At 34.3% G+C, this 15,983-nt stretch overlaps 1 protein-coding gene and 1 long non-coding RNA gene across 3 annotated transcripts; both read right to left on the bottom strand.

Moving 5' to 3' along the window:
• Window positions 1-6,014: 6,014 nt before the first annotated feature.
• Window positions 6,015-9,123, bottom strand: LOC117278874 (uncharacterized). 2 transcript variants are annotated; one of them, XR_011412499.1, is made up of 3 exons: window positions 7,504-9,123; window positions 7,219-7,471; window positions 6,015-6,908 (listed from the first exon to the last, which is right to left on the bottom strand). It is a non-coding gene; the product is annotated as an uncharacterized lncRNA (long non-coding RNA). The 2 variants fall into 2 exon arrangements; XR_004509231.2 differs by having other exon boundaries at window positions 7,219-9,123.
• Window positions 9,124-9,921: 798 nt separating this feature from the next.
• On the bottom strand, window positions 9,922-15,817 carry LOC104104695 (cytochrome b5). The gene is made up of 3 exons (XM_009612838.4): window positions 15,538-15,817; window positions 10,938-11,004; window positions 9,922-10,444 (listed from the first exon to the last, which is right to left on the bottom strand). Exons 1-3 carry the CDS (start codon window positions 15,622-15,624, stop codon window positions 10,188-10,190), a joined length of 411 nt encoding a protein of 136 aa, XP_009611133.1. The 5' UTR covers window positions 15,625-15,817; the 3' UTR covers window positions 9,922-10,187.
• Window positions 15,818-15,983: the final 166 nt, after the last annotated feature.

Raw genomic sequence — 15,983 nt, forward strand, 5'->3', positions numbered from 1 at the left:
ATTATTTTAGCGATTAAAAAAAATCATTGATAGAGACGTATAGATAAAGAAGTTTGGAGAACTATAATATGAACATTGCTAGCTTGCTTTCAAGCTCCATCTAACTAGCTAGAAACTTAAATTATTATATTTTGCTTAGCATTTGTAGATGGCAGAAAATTGATTTTACCTCTTAAGCTCAATCTTGTATGACCATTCAATCCAGCACCTTTAGAGATGTTAGAAATATCTCATTAAGATGTTTCAAACATCTTAAAACATCTTAATGAGATATTTGAAACATCTTATATGAGGCTTCAACCATCTCGCTGAGATGTTTCACCAAAGAATACTTAAATATTTATAGTTTGATTTTTTTTATGTGTTAGGAAAAAATTATTTGTTTATTTTATTGATGGTCGTTACTTATTTGTGTGTGCAGATTAAATGGCAAAGGGACGTGTGTCAAAGACAGATGGAAGAGGAAGAGATAAATCTCCTTCTAAAAGATCTATCAAAAGAATTAAGACATCTCAGGAGGATGAGCTACAAAAATTAATTGTAGCTGAAGTGGAAGCCAAACCTCTTCAGGTAGTAGAAGGAGGGAATGCTGGAGAACAAGAAAAAGAGAACGAAAATGAAGAGAAAATTGAGAAAGAAAATAAAGAGGAAACAGAGAATGTACTAGGAGGGAATGCTAGAGATGCGGAAACAGAAAAAGAAAAAAAAAGAGGAAACATAAAAGGAAGAATAAGAGGAAACAAGGAAAGTAAGAGAAGAAAAGACAAATGTTGTTGAAGGAATCAAAAGAGAGACAACAATTGATGAAAGAGAAGAGGAGACAGATATTGATGATGAAGCATCAGTAGCAAATACTGAAGAAGAAGCTTCAAGAAGAAGAAGAAGAAGGAGGAGGAGGAGAAGAAGAGGCAGTGAAAGAAAGAAGAAAAAAGAGAAAGAATGATAATACACATTCTCAATTTGTTAAGGTAAGCTTAATATGTTTGAAACATCTCTCTGGATATTTGAAACATCTCTCTAGATGTTTGAAATATTCCCTAGGATGTTTCACTAAACATGACTGTAAAGAGATCTTTTTAATTATTAAATTAATTATTCTTGTGCATTTGATTAATCAACACTTTTAAATCATGTACAAGAAGAGATGCCTGAGGATGAGTATGACAGTTGCGAGGTTGAAATCTTAAAGCTTCGATCGGAATTTCCACCCTTAAAGTATAAGATATTTTTAGATGATAATGAGATATTTAACTAGAAGATCACTCTGAGATCCTCATTAGGATTAGCAGGTATGGGTGAGTTCCGAAAGTTGTTGCAGGATGAGGGCCTCGAAAACAAGTTTTGGAGTAGTCCTTTCAGGCACTTTTTGGATTTGCATGAGAGGCCACTATTTCAAGTATCTATAGTGCATGGCCTTCTACTCCCTAGAGTATTATGTGAGAATACCCAGGAGTTATGATTTGATTATAAAATATTACTAGTTCGCTTCAACCTTCGTGAGTTCGCCATAATGACTGGACTCAACTGTGGACATTCTTACACGAATTCGAAGCTTCAAAAGTACCTCTTGATGGTGAAATGTTGTGAAAACTTATTGCCAAAGGAAAAAGGTCTGAGACTGGTTAAATAGTGCTTGAGTTGATCAAATCTGAATCTAAAAAAATAAAAATATACAAGTATGCATTATGCTTGATTTGGTTTGTCCACTGTATTTTATTGGCAACAGATTCGAACTATGGTGTGTTCGAAACTACAGTTAGATTGGCCTCCACAGAAGAGGCTTTCTATAATTATCCATGGGGCCGAAATAGTTTCTGATTGACTGTTGATTATCTTATGAAAGATATGAAAGAGCGTCAACAATCTAAGGGTGACTCGTATAACTTCTAAGGATTTCCTTGGGCTTTCATGGTAACTAAATAAATCTTGTTCATTACTTCTATTTTAGTGTTATTTATATAATTTTCTATTTACTTTTTTATCACACAATGTAGGCTTGGGCATTTGAAGCCATACCTCAATTGCGGCAAAAAGACTATCCAAAAGGGATGACATTATCGAGGATGAAGAGGTGACAATTTGAAAAAGTAGAAAAAGACATGCCTAATCTATTTTAAATCAAAGATCGTCTGGTAAGGCTCATTCTGATAGATGTTTAATGTTTGAAAGATATTTCAAACATTAGATGTTTGAAACATCTTTCAAAAATCATCCACATGACATTTGAAACATCCACATAATGGCTGAAACATCTTTCAAACAATATGTGGATGTTTTTTAAATATTCTATAGAAAGTATTTTAAACATTAAGCATGCCTCTAATATTTTTTGCTTATAATTTTTTTTGTTATCTACCCAGGTGGTACACCCTTTTTCTTTACCCTACGAAGGCTGAAAAGATGGAGCCTTACATTCCAAAATCTTGTTATCTTATCTGAAAAAGAGGACATGATGATAGATAACTAAGTAAAGAGTTAGATGGAGTGACAATATTAAGGCATTTTAGTGGTGCCCTTAAGATAGAGAAGGGTAGTTTGCAAACCCCACAAGTTAGAAATAGCCATGTGGTTGGAGGATATGATGATAGAACAGAAAAATTTATTGGTGGAGATGGTAAAATGGGAGAAGAAACTGTTGATGATGATAATGGTGATGGTGGAATGCACTTTAATGATGATAATGGCAGGGGGGAGGGTTCTAATTATGATGATGGCAGAGGAGCTACTTCTATGGAAAAAATAGGTGATGAAATAAAAGAACGTGTTTTTACGGGTACATCTAGTATCCATAGTCCTTGCATATGCCCTGATTGTCAAGAAAAGGAAATGGAGCAAATAAAGTGGAGGGATGACATGCATCGTCAGTTGAACCTTATGAATGATCAGTTGAACTCTATGCACAAGACAATGGATGACTTGGTTCAAAAGCTATCAAAGATACATGTGGTTCTTCCCCAAGCTATTCAGGATCCTTACACTGAAGGAAAAAAAAAAGAACAAAAAGAGGAAGAAAACTGGAAAGTAAGAAACCTCCATAGCAGTCAGTGAGGAGAGGCTGAAAGTTGATATTTATAAACCGATTGACTGGGAGAGGAGAAATGCCCTCGTGACATTTATCAAAAATAAGGGGTCTTAGATACAATTCACATGGGGGATGTTCAATTATGAAGACTTTAAGAACATTCAAGATTTTCAATTTTGGTTGGAGGATAAGGCACATATCCATAACCTTTTCATCTTGATTTGATTTTTACTTCTCAGTTTGAAATATCCTCTAGGATTAATTGTGTATGGTTTGCTGAATTGTTTGATCCACAATAAGATTAGTCTTTACAAGTTCAATATTCAAAATTTTCTGTTTCTCTATTAGAAAGTTTTAGGCAGAAGTGTTGCATGTCTGTAGTATCATGAAATAAGAACCAGATACATTTCCCTTGCATTAAACTAATGTTTCATTATTTCACTTGCTCCAGTGTAAGATGTTCTGTAAGATGTTTGAAACATCCTGTAAGATGTTTGAAAAATCCTATAAGATGTTTGAAACATCATGTAAGATGTTTGAAATATCCTAATAGATTTGTGACTGATGTTTATGGATGTTTGATGTTTAATACTAGTGTGTGGAATAGTAATTTAATTATTTTGATTCTGCAGCACATGGAGGATTTCTTAGCTCTTATGCATATTAAACACAGAAGGTACCTCAAGCACAATGATCAAGCAGATATCATAATGGATTGTAATTTTATTTATATCTTAAAGGAACGCTATAGTACTCTGTGTGATGGGGTGGAAAAGATGAATGCTGCTCCATATCTTCCATGATCTTGAATGAGTACCAATTTCATGAGGATGATCTAAAGTATGCCCGAGGAGAGATGCCTTTCTGTGGTGGCCGACCTTGGAATGGTGCGAAGAGGATCTTCTGTGTATACAACATTGAGAGGAACCATTATGTCACAGTTGTATTTCTTGTTGAGAGTCAAAGATGCTTATTTACGACTGCAATACCTCTGTGTACACTAATAAAAAGTTGGGTGAATTTTTGTATCCCATTGGCACAATGTTCCCAAGATACATCTGATCATGTGGCATTTTCATGCACTTGCCTAAAGAATCCTAGAACAATGATTGGATACCTGAAAGGGTCTTTGATCTTTCACGAGATGACACATATAGTAGTTGTGGAGCATTGTCCTAAATGTTCATTGAGCACCTCATCACCAACACACTGATGGACAAGATGAATGGCAACATTGTTAGCGAGTTCAGGGAGAAAATGGTTGTGGATATCTTTCACAAGAACATGGAACCATGATATGATTTGTAATTGATCCATACTTTTATATCTTTATGGATGCTTGGCCCTAACATTGAACATATCTCAAAAGATGTTTTAAACATCTATCATGATGTTTTCTCCCGATTACTGTTAAATTAATAAATTATATTTAATCGAGTGATCCTATGGATAAATAAGCATCAATATCAAACATCCTGATAGATGTTTGAAACATCAATATCTAACGCAAATGTTTCAAACATCTATCAGGATGTAATTTAGATAGTAGTTGAAGGTGGAAAAGAACACAAGGACATAATAACATCAACATCAAACTACCATTAAACATCAACCTACTTAATACTTCAAATAATTAATCGTCAACCTAATGATCTTGTGAATAATTAAACATAGAATAATTAAATACTCAAATGATCGATCGTCAATCTATTGATCTTGTGGATAATTATGCGTCAACCTATTGAATACTTCAAATAATTTATCATCAACCTATTGACTTTATGAATAATTAAACATAAAATAATTGAATACTTCAAATAATTGATCGTCAACATATTGATCTTACGAAATTATACATCAACCTATTTAATACTTCGAATAATTGATCGTCAACTTATTGATCTTGTGGATAATTAAACATAGAAAAATTAAATACGTCAAATAATTGATCGTGAACCTATTGACTTTGCGAACATCAACACATTTAATACTTCGAATAATTGATCGTCCACTTATTGATCTTGTGGATAATTATACATCGACCTATTAAATTGATATAGTAAATAGGTCTAATAATTTGTAATCAACCTATTGACCTTATGAAAGAGTAAATATCAACCTATTGAATACTTTAAATTATTGATCGTAAACATAACGATCTTGTAGATTTAACGACAATCAATATCAAACATCCTCGTAGATGTTTGAAACATCTACCTTAGATGTTTGAAGAAATTTAGATGGTAGTTGATGGTGAAAAAAAATACAAGGACATAATAACATTAACATCAACATCAAACTACCATTAAACATCAACCTACTTAATACTTCAAATAATTGATCGTCAACCTAATGATCTTGTGAATAATTAACCGTGGAATAATTAAATATTCAAAGGATCGATCGTCAATCTATTAATCTTGTGGATTATTATACGTCAACCTATTGAATACTTCAAATAATTTATCATCAAACTATTGACTTTATGAATAATTAAACATAGAATAATTGAATACTTTAAATAATTGATCGTCAGCATATTGACCTTATGAAATTATATATCAACCTATTTAATACTTTGAATAATTGATCGTTAACTTATTGATCTTGTGGATAATTAAACATAGAAATTGAATACGTCAAATAATTGATCGTGAACCTATTGATCTTGCGATCAACATATTTAATACTTCGAATAATTGATCGTCCACTTATTGATCTTGTGGATAATTATACATCGACTTATTAAATTGATATAGTAAATAGGTCTAATAATTTGTAATCAACCTATTGACCTTATGAAAAATTAAATATCAACCTATTGAATACTTTAAATAATTGATCGTCAACCTATTGATCTTGTAGATTTAATGACAATCAATATCAAACATATGTTTGAAACATCTGCGTTAGATGTTTCAAACATCTATCAGGATGTTTGAAGAAATTAGATGGTAGTTGAAGGTAAAAAAAATACAAGGACATAATAGCATCAACATCAACATCAAACTACTTTAAGATGTTTGAAACATCTATCAAGATGTTTGAAGAAATTAAGGTACTTGAAGGTGTAAAAGAACACAAGTACATAATAACATCTACTAAATGATGTTTGAAAAATACAGTAATTATTAATACAAATCTAAAGATCATTTAGTTCTCCAATAACATTAACGTCAAATTACCAAAATAAGTACAACAACAAAGTCATTAAGACACAATGGAGTTGCTTGTTCCTTCAGTTCTCTTCTTGCAAGTAGTTCTTTGGTGGCTAGTCCTTTTGCATATGGAGTATCTGTTTTGCTTCTTTTTTATTTCCCCGATTGCTGGAATCCGCTTTGTCTTCCTTCTTCCCAGTTGAATTTCTCATGAATGTGGAGGTATTTTTCCCTCAACAAGCTCAGGAGGAACGTCCTAACATTCTTCAGAAGGCACCAGATTAATTTTTGTGGTCACATATGTGTCTATATAATAAAAGTCAGAAGTATAGTCATAAATGCTCGTTACGTATTGAGCACCAAACTCAACTCTAAAGGCTGCCATAGCGTGTGAACAAGGTATTTTTTCTAGGTCGAACTCTCTACAAGAACATGTTCTGTTGCGTAGATCAACCTTTGCAACTGCACCATGATCGGTGATGCTGAACACTTGTTGCTTTATTGGATGGACCAATAGCTTGTTGCCCAAAGTTGTATTTTTATTAATCTTCTTTTCAACTGAAGGGACACAAATGGTTGGAGTGTCGAGGAACTATATACGCCTCTCATGGAATTTTTGGGCAAACCTCCTGTTAATAGCATCGAATAAGGTAGTGATGGGGAATTCTCTTTCGAGTAGAAACATTGAGTTAATAGACTCGACAATATTTGTGGTCAATACTTCATACCTGAAATAATAATATACAAGACTTTTTTAGAATCTGGAATATAAGCAACAAGGTTCAAACATCTTGCAGATGTTTCAAACGTCACGAGAGATGGATGTTGGGAACATTTTCATGGATGTTAGAAACATCTCGTAAGACGTTTGAACTGGAAAGTCCAGTAACATGTTTCATATGAAGCATGAAACATCTGAAGAGATGTTTGCAACATCTAAAAAGATGTTTGAAACACCTTAAGAAATGTGTCAAACATCTTAGGGAATGATTCGAACACCTTCAAAGATGTTTTACCAGGGAGTTCACATTAACGTACATGCTACCAGGGAAGTGCACTCTGCTCCATTTGTGAAACCCAACATCCTCCTCAAGATATTTGGAAACTCTTATATCGTTATCTTTGATTTGTTGAAAACGATAATTGAACTCATCAATCCTATATGCTTTAGCTGCAGAATAATAATGGTGAAGCAAATCGCCACAATGAAACTTTGTGCGAATATTTTCAGCAAGGTGCCTCATGAAAAATCCGCGATGAGCCTGAGGGTAAAATTGTGAGATCCCATTTGCTATGCTTATGTGCCTATCAGAAATTATACACAACTCAACACTGACGGGGTGTATGCTAGACAATTGTTTTAAAAAATATTCATATGCGGCATCATACTCCTTAGTCTACTACACAAAATGCCACATGAAAAATATGGTTCTCTGAATCCTGTGCCACGGCAGACAACAACACTCCACGATACTTCCCCGTAAAAAAATGTCACATCAACGGCTATGACTTTCCTCATAAACAAAAATCCCTGAATCCAAGCTTCATAAGCTACAAAAAAGTACTGAAACTTCCCACAGTTATCAAGCTTCAGTGTCGTCTTGCTTCCTTCATTTTTCTTCCTAAGCGTGTATCGGTACACATCTAAAATTGCATACATGTGCTCTGGAATCCCCCTTACCATAGCCTTTGCAATATGATCTCCTTTCATACACTTCCAATAACTAACATTACAACCCAAATCTAAATGAACCGTTTCCATAATTTCTTTCTTAGATGGACCTCTGCCCTCTTCAAACGTAGAATGGATGTATTCACCATGACATTCGATGAGGCGTGTGGATGCTTTTCTGTAAGATGTTGTGACCCGCATGTGTGCTCATTCTTGTACCTCGTAATATAAAACGTATCAGTACTTATATATTTGATGGCTCGCAACCACCACTTGCAATTGTTGTCTACACATTTGACACAGTACACAAATTTAGTACTCTTCACTGATTTGAAACGGAAAGGAGCCTTCAAGGAACAAGCTTCAATGACACAACCAGCTCGCGCTTGTTTTTGAAACTTAAACCCTTATAAAACTTCGTGTCATCTTCATAATTGTGGCTTCTTTGTGTTGTTGGTTCTATTTCTTGTGAGTTGCCTTCAACTCCAGGAAAGTTTGCATATTCTTCTTCTTCGATTTCTGGAATATCCATATTCAAAGGATCCGTTTTTGGAATATCGATATTCAAAAGATCTTTTTCAATATCATCCAATCCATGGCTATCATGTTATTCCATTGGAGGTGAATTTGTAAGTTCTACCAATCTTTCAACCACAGATACCCTTAGAATGAGCCTATTTTCATCTTCCAAATAATAGCTCAAACTATCATAATTCTTTATTTTAAAGGGAGCTACTTTCTTGTGCTTTTCACCAATGATATGCATGTAAGTTATGGAGATATCACTCGGATAACAAGTTAATTCACGACCGGCAATAATCTTGTCAACAAACTCATCATACGTAACATCTCTACATATCTTTATTAGAATTGTCTCTTTACTCTTCGAACGCCAGGTAAAACGGGTAGAGCACTCCACCCATTCACCATGACAATCAACTTCCAATACAATATAATCAACCATTTTGTAATGGAATACATGACAATATCACAAATATATAAATAATTGGTATAAAGAAATAACTTTTTTGCAAACATCCTAATGATGTTTCAAACTTTCTAAGAAGATGTTTAAAACATCTTGAGAATATACTTGGGATGTTTGAAACATCCTGAATGGACTTTCAGGATGTTTGAAACAACTACCTACAATTATATCAGGATGTTTTAAACATCTCACCGAATGTTTGAAATATCTCACCGGATGTTTAAAGAATCACCGAAAACCTGATATCTGCAGACGAAAAAAATAAGATTAAACACCAATCTTTACTTACCAACAGTGATGAATAGAGTGAATATCTCCCTTGAAATAATGGACAAGTCAATTTAGCAAATCATGATCAAGCGTTTCTCAATGGTGCAAGGGTCAATCTCCAATTGTTCTTGTTCCTTTTTCACCAATCTTTCTCAACAAAGAACAAGAACCTCAAAGACAAAGATCTGTGAAAAAATAATGCCGGGGTTAAAGGAAGAAGAAGAGATTGAACACAACAGAAGAAAGAAGAAGAAGAAGAAGAAGAGGAAAAATGTAGGTTTTGGTGAATTGGAACGAGGAATGGGGGCTGAAAGCGGGAATGGGAGGTGGGGAGGGTTTCCTTTTTTTTTAGAGAGTGTGGGGCCCATTTGGGACGGTTGTGATAATTGTAAAAGTTTGGAATTTTTTTTTAAATCTAGTCATAAATATTAAATACTAACAATGAAAGTGTCATTTTTACACCAATCTTAACACTTTTGTCTTATAAATTGCTTTAAGTGTTCAAAAATCCTATAAATTTAATTCCCCCGAGAGAGTCCTCTTGCTATTTCCGCTTATTTTTTCATATCTTTGTTATGTCTCTTATTTTGAGACTCTTTGAAAACGTTAGTACTTTATGAGTCACTTCCTTTCCTATTCTTTCTTCCTTGAACCTGGAATTTTTCTTTTCCTGTAAACTAATTTTCAAAACACGATGATGACCTGTGTTGCTTCTTGCTCCTAAACAAGTTAGTGACATGCTCTCGCAAGGACCTTGTCAGAATGTAACATATCAGCCACGTTTTTTTTCACGTTTCAGAAGGTACGCACGTCAAGGAAATGGAAAGATCCTAACAATACATCACCAAATGCCAAGAATCCAAGTTTGCAGAGACTAATAAAATGACAACCATACGATGTCTCAGAAAGGGAAACTAAGAAATGTTAAGGCACTATCACCACAACAGAAATTTTCCTACTATCCCCATAATTTAAATCAAGACTCGTCCAGATGACCAAAAACACCCCTCCCTCCCCCCCCCCCCCCCCCGGCTTTTCTTTTGGACACTTCTTATGAGTTCACCACGAACTCGATCTTCAAGCTGATGACTGTTTGGTATAGAAGCGGATGCCAAAAGCAACACCCAAAATAATCAAGGGAACTAAGAATTGGAGGAGCTTGACGACAAACTCTGATGTTTTATCCTGGTTGTAATGAGGCTGATTGGGAGGAGTATACTTGGTCTTGGTGGGGATGGTTGCTGAATCAATATCACCTACGTAATACTCATCCACCATCGCTCGAGCACTGCTGCTGTGGCCAACGTCCTCAAAATCATCTGTTGCATCCTTTCCTGCACAAAGAACCAGGAACACAATCACCAGTGACGCATTATTGTTCTTTATGTCAAGGTTGTCTAATACTTGTAAGATGGCAAAGTATTGAAGTGATCGATATTCGTCTATAAAACTCTAATTCTGTTTTGCATATAGATCATTCATTACGTATAAGATTTGAGAAACACCGACTTAGATATCAAATTAGTAAGGCTTCATCTGGATGTAAAGAAAGTTTCGAAAATGTAAATTTGCAGTAAGATCATTCTTGCATGCTACTGAATAAAAGAGAAGGAAAGTTCATATAAGAAGAAAGCATTTTCCCTCAAGTTTCCTATTAATTCACTTTGACTTAATTTGGAGGGAAGTATTTATTACTCTTCGCCACAGCTATCCTGTTAATAATAAGGTGCAAAAATATTAACTTTCTGGTGCTTTCCTTTTCCTTCCATAGAAACCAATAAGCATCAAATTTTTAGTTGCAGGAAAGAATATGTCAAAATATATTACCAGTTGCAGACAACAAAACCTCATCACCTCCTGGGTGGTCATCCAAGAATTTTGTCACATCATATACCTGTTAAACGGCAGACAGAAAATTTTGAAAGAATAGAAGAAACAAAGAAAAAAAAAGATTAGTAAAAGTAGAGTAACACGAAATACAAGGCGCAGTTGATGTCAAGTACTCAAAACAATACAACAGTTTGTTGCTCCCCGAAAGGCAATTTCAACAACAAAGGAAGTATAGAGTTCAAATGACATCGGGTTGACAAATGACAACTATTATTGGCAATCAGATGTTTTCTTACTGCTTATAAGGTCTGCACTCTACAAATACTCTATACAGCTACAACAGAAACATATGATATCCTGAACAGAGGAAGATTTCAACATGTGGATGGAGTTGCTAAAGACGCTACCTTCTAGCAACTCCATCTTCTGCATTAAAACTGAGTTAGCTAGTCTTTAGTTCCAAAGTAACCCCACTTCACATTTTTTGCAATATGACTAGCTTCAACAAAACCAAAAGAGTAGTATCACCTAAGGCATTAGCTTGGGCTATTTCACGTAAATGAACTTTGACGCTTGTAAATTATGCCAACTTAACTTTGACAATAACATCCAGAAGGCACATAGATATTTCTTAATTAGAAGAAAAAAATGAATGCCACGAAAATATAAGAATTTTGGACGACAAACATAGAGCATGCCCCCCTAAAAGATAAATAAAAAATGCATATCCACATTGGTTTTACCAACTAGCAAATCCCAAGGCAAAAAAAAAGTCATCCAAAAACCAATGCTTAATACATTTGTCAATCCTTTTTAAAGTTGGTACTATTGCATATAATTGCATTATGGTTTTCGAAAGTTTAATTAAAGACCTCATTGTGACAAAAAATGCAATGAGTCTCCCGTGAACACTAAGCATCTCAACAAATCAAATGTTAGAAATAGCAAGGACCCAAGGGGAAAACTAGCTGGGGCTGTAGGCCTTTAAATTTTATTGGATTTTAAGTCCATAAAAAATTTGGATTATGTTCAGATCAAATTAGTCCAAAGACTAATATAATTGGATTAATTACTTAAGTCCAATATGCATGAATTTAATTAAAAGTTCAATTCCATTGGACTCGTTCATCTAGTGGATTGTATTAGCTCAAGATCCATTGAATGTTATAGAATCCATAAGTGCCCAAATTTGTAAAACGCGTCAAGTGTCGTGGCGATGCCAATAAAATCATGTCAAATGACGCATGCCAAGTCAAATAAAAAAAATCAATAAGTACAGGTCCTGCGCACAGCCGAAATGTTCTGGCCAACCAGATATGGTTTTGTCATCTTCAATCTTATTGATCAGTGATTCAAGTCAACCAACCAAATCAAAACAAGAGAGTTTGTCCTTATCACAACTCCTCTCTCCCACAACTATAAATATAAGTCCTTCGTAACTTATCAGAGAGATCTAAAGTTAAGAAGCTGCAAGAGATAGCTCTGCAAAACAAGCACTCAAGCAATCAAATTCAAATTTAAGAAATATCCAAGTTCAAGCTCAAGAATAAAGGATAAATCAAAGTTCAAAAAGTACGAGATCAAATCATTTGTTCGTGCTAAAAAAACTTAATTTCTAGAATATTTTAAATCAGGAGTCTCCTCTAATTCTTCTTACAATATCTTAAATCTAGGGATTCTCTAATTCTTCTCAGCTCTTGACTCAAGGGTTTGATAGCTAAATCTTGACTTTGATATATTTGGATTCTAATTCAAGTGCTTGTATGTTTGATATTGAATTATAATCTTGAGTTTGAGCTAAGGGCTTGAGAGCTTGATCTTGAACTTGTATTATCCGTCACGAACAATTTGATAGTCATCACGAACAAGGATTTGAGTTCATCTACACCAAACGGATGATTTTGAACTCGCACACTTTGAATCTTGATTTGAACTTATTTCTTGAGCTTGAACTTGAAATTGGATGTTTGATCTTAAACTAGAATTTGATTGCTTAAGTGTTTGTTTTTCTCAACTCTCTTTTGTACCTTCTTGATACTTCTGATCCATTTTTGGATTATGGAGGACCCCTATTTATAGTTGTGAAAAAGAATTGTTATAATAAAGACAAACTCTTTTGCTTCGATTTGATTAGTTGACTTGAGTTATCCTACTAATTAGATTCAAGCAGTGATAAGACCACATTAGATTGTCTAGAAAACGCCACTTGTACATGTCGCATGTTCTTATCAGTCTTATTAAAGGCGAAAAGCGCAAAAAAGCTCTAATGCTCGTTGGGGCTTTAAGCGCAAAGCGCAAATAAAGCGTGAGCTTTATTGAAAAAACGCGAAAATGGAGAAAAAGTAAAAATATGTATATGTAGTCCAAGACCAATAATTATAAGCATGAATAACAAATATGTGGACAAAAAAATTATGATAAAGTGAAATATCAATTGTTCAGTGTCGTCTTTTCATGATTACACTCATTGGTAAGGAAAAATATGCCTTAGAGACGTGATGCGACACTGAAGCACCCGCAAAGCGAGCCGAAGCGCTCAACATGTTTTGAGCCTCGCTTTAGGGCTTAAGCGCGCCTTTGACAACATTGGTTCTTATTGGCCTTTTTAAAGTGACTTGGCATGCCACGTCATTTACATGCGGCGTGATCCTATTGGCTCCTTCATTTGACTTGGCTAGACATGTGGCACAAATTTAGGCTGTTAGGATAAGATAACATTAGATAGACCTTGGAATAATAAAGTGGGTTTATCATTCGCACCCCAATTCGATGGAATAGCCAAACAAAATTAGACTTTTAATTAAATATATACATATCAAATTCAAATTATTAATTCAATTACATTAGTCCATAATATTTATTTGGACTAATATGTTTTGAACTTAAGACAAATTTTATGGATTTAAATCCGATAAAACATAAATGCCTAAAGGGTTCTTTTTGGAATTTCAACGGGGTGATTAGCCTAGTTCATAGGCATAGAAAGGTAAACTACAAGTTATTACCGGCACAACAAGGTACCATGCATTTTATCATAACATGAAAGATTTGACAAGAATCTAGAATTGTCGATATATTATGGAAAAGCCAATGGTTTTAAGAGTATTATATGCCTGCATCTTCAGATTGTGAAGACTAGAGCTCTTAACCAATTTTCAGATCTATAAGTTTCTCTAAGCTCCCAACAAAAAGACGTAAGAGCTAAATAATTAACAGTAGGTGAGAACTACAGTTACAATATTTGCTTTTTCAATGTATAGAAGTAAAATCCTTTTTGATAAGACAAATTTTATTACTAAACACCAAGATGGTGAGAGCTAAAAAATTAACCATGGATGAAAACTACAATTTTGACGTTTGGGCAATGACATGGTTTAGACTTCTTTTGCTGGCAGACCTCTTATTTAGAAGAAACGAAATCTTCATTAGTAAATACCAAGACGGTATCAAAAATAAGTACAAGATGTCTATTACAATTCAAACACGTCATCCATTGGCACATATCAAATTTGTCAGTTCTTCACACATACCATTAACACCAAAAGTACAAGTAAACCAAAAACGATCTTTTAATACTTTCTAAATCGTTATAATTATTGAGGTACTATCTTCTATTTCTTTCATTCCATAAAAACCAATGAGAGAGACATGCAGGTTCTGTTATTTGAAGATATATAACTTTGGGTACATAAAGTTGACTTTGAAGTCATGAATTAGTAATAGCAGTGGTGGATCTACTGTATTGGCAGCAGGTACAAGCTCACCCGATGCCTTCTGATCAATATAGATATATATAGTACTTGATACTTTTTGAAAAATACCTATTCACTTTAAATATGAATCCAGTCCCACAGAAAAGTAGTGAATGCAATTTGTACCTTGTATTCCACTGAATTAAAATCCTGGATTTACTTCCAGACAATACAACCTACAGACAACGACCTCCCCCCCCCCAAAACCCAGTTCAAAATAATAAAGAGGAATCTTGTTCCAGCAGTAAGTGGATGAAGAATTTTGCTAATTGTTTGAGGATTACCTACTGCAGAGGAATTTAGAGCTTGAATATGGCAAAGTTTGATAAAATATACTACTACCATTTACCAATGATGTATCAAAAGTCAATACTAAAACTTTCTACTAACTGAATTATAATCAGTGCAATTCCTGAGGAAAGAAATCTACAAATCGGTTCCTGGCATAGTTATGTTGCTATTCCCATAGAGGAACCAGGAAAATATCCCATTAATTCATGAAACAAATAATGAAAGCCTCAACAAACAAAAAAATCATATAAAAACATGAGATCACAGTCCAACTCAAAGCTCGGTTTCCCCCCATTGCCACCTCCCTAAACCACAATTAAAAGATGGGGCGTACAAAAATAGAAAGCATAACAGAAGCGACCAAAATTGAATCTTTAACACATAGAAACGATCAAGTTAGTACCTTTTTTGTTTTATCATTAAAATAGTATTTTCAGGATTGAATCTTACACACACAGAGGAGATCAAGAGCAAGATCTATGCAATGAAAGCATAAATAATTAACGGACACACTAAATAAAATAAAATAGCAGAGATCAGGAAATAATTAATACCTTGCCACTAATAACCAACCAACAATCCTTGGCGTTGTTGTGCTGGGAGACCTCAGCCAACGTAAAGACCTTAGTTTCACCCCCCATTATTATTATCAAACAAACAAGAAAGAAAGACTGTAGAGCAGAGATGAAACAAAGATCGAAATTGGGCTTGATTTGTCTCTTCAAGACCTGTGTAAAGGCTTGAAGAGATACAAGGCTGAGGGTGTCTCTTTTGCGGAGGAAACGAGGCGTTTTGGTGAGTGGGAGCAGAGTGGAGAAGTTGTTGTTTTGGGTTAATAAATAATAATAAAAAGAGGTTAGAATTCAAGTTGGATGTCATGTTGGGTTGGTGAGCGAGTGAAGAAAAGTTAAGTCATCAAATCAAAACCAAATATTTAGAGGAATTTTCATAAAGTATACGACTTGTATATTGTTATAAGAAATATTAAAATAAGGTGGAT

This window comes from Nicotiana tomentosiformis, chromosome 1 (assembly GCF_000390325.3).
Source record: "Nicotiana tomentosiformis chromosome 1, ASM39032v3, whole genome shotgun sequence".
NCBI lineage: Eukaryota > Viridiplantae > Streptophyta > Magnoliopsida > Solanales > Solanaceae > Nicotiana > Nicotiana tomentosiformis.

Excerpts from the sequence above, each read along its gene's own strand:
- LOC104104695 (XM_009612838.4), bottom strand. The coding sequence starts at position 15,624 with ATGGGGGGTGAAACTAAGGTCTTTACGTTGGCTGAGGTCTCCCAGCAC. Across the intron at positions 11,005-15,537 it reads GGTTGGTTATTAGTGGCAAG|GTATATGATGTGACAAAATT; the intron begins GTATTAATTATT and ends GCCGTTTAACAG. Across the intron at positions 10,445-10,937 it reads GGTTTTGTTGTCTGCAACTG|GAAAGGATGCAACAGATGAT; the intron begins GTAATATATTTT and ends TTCTTTGTGCAG.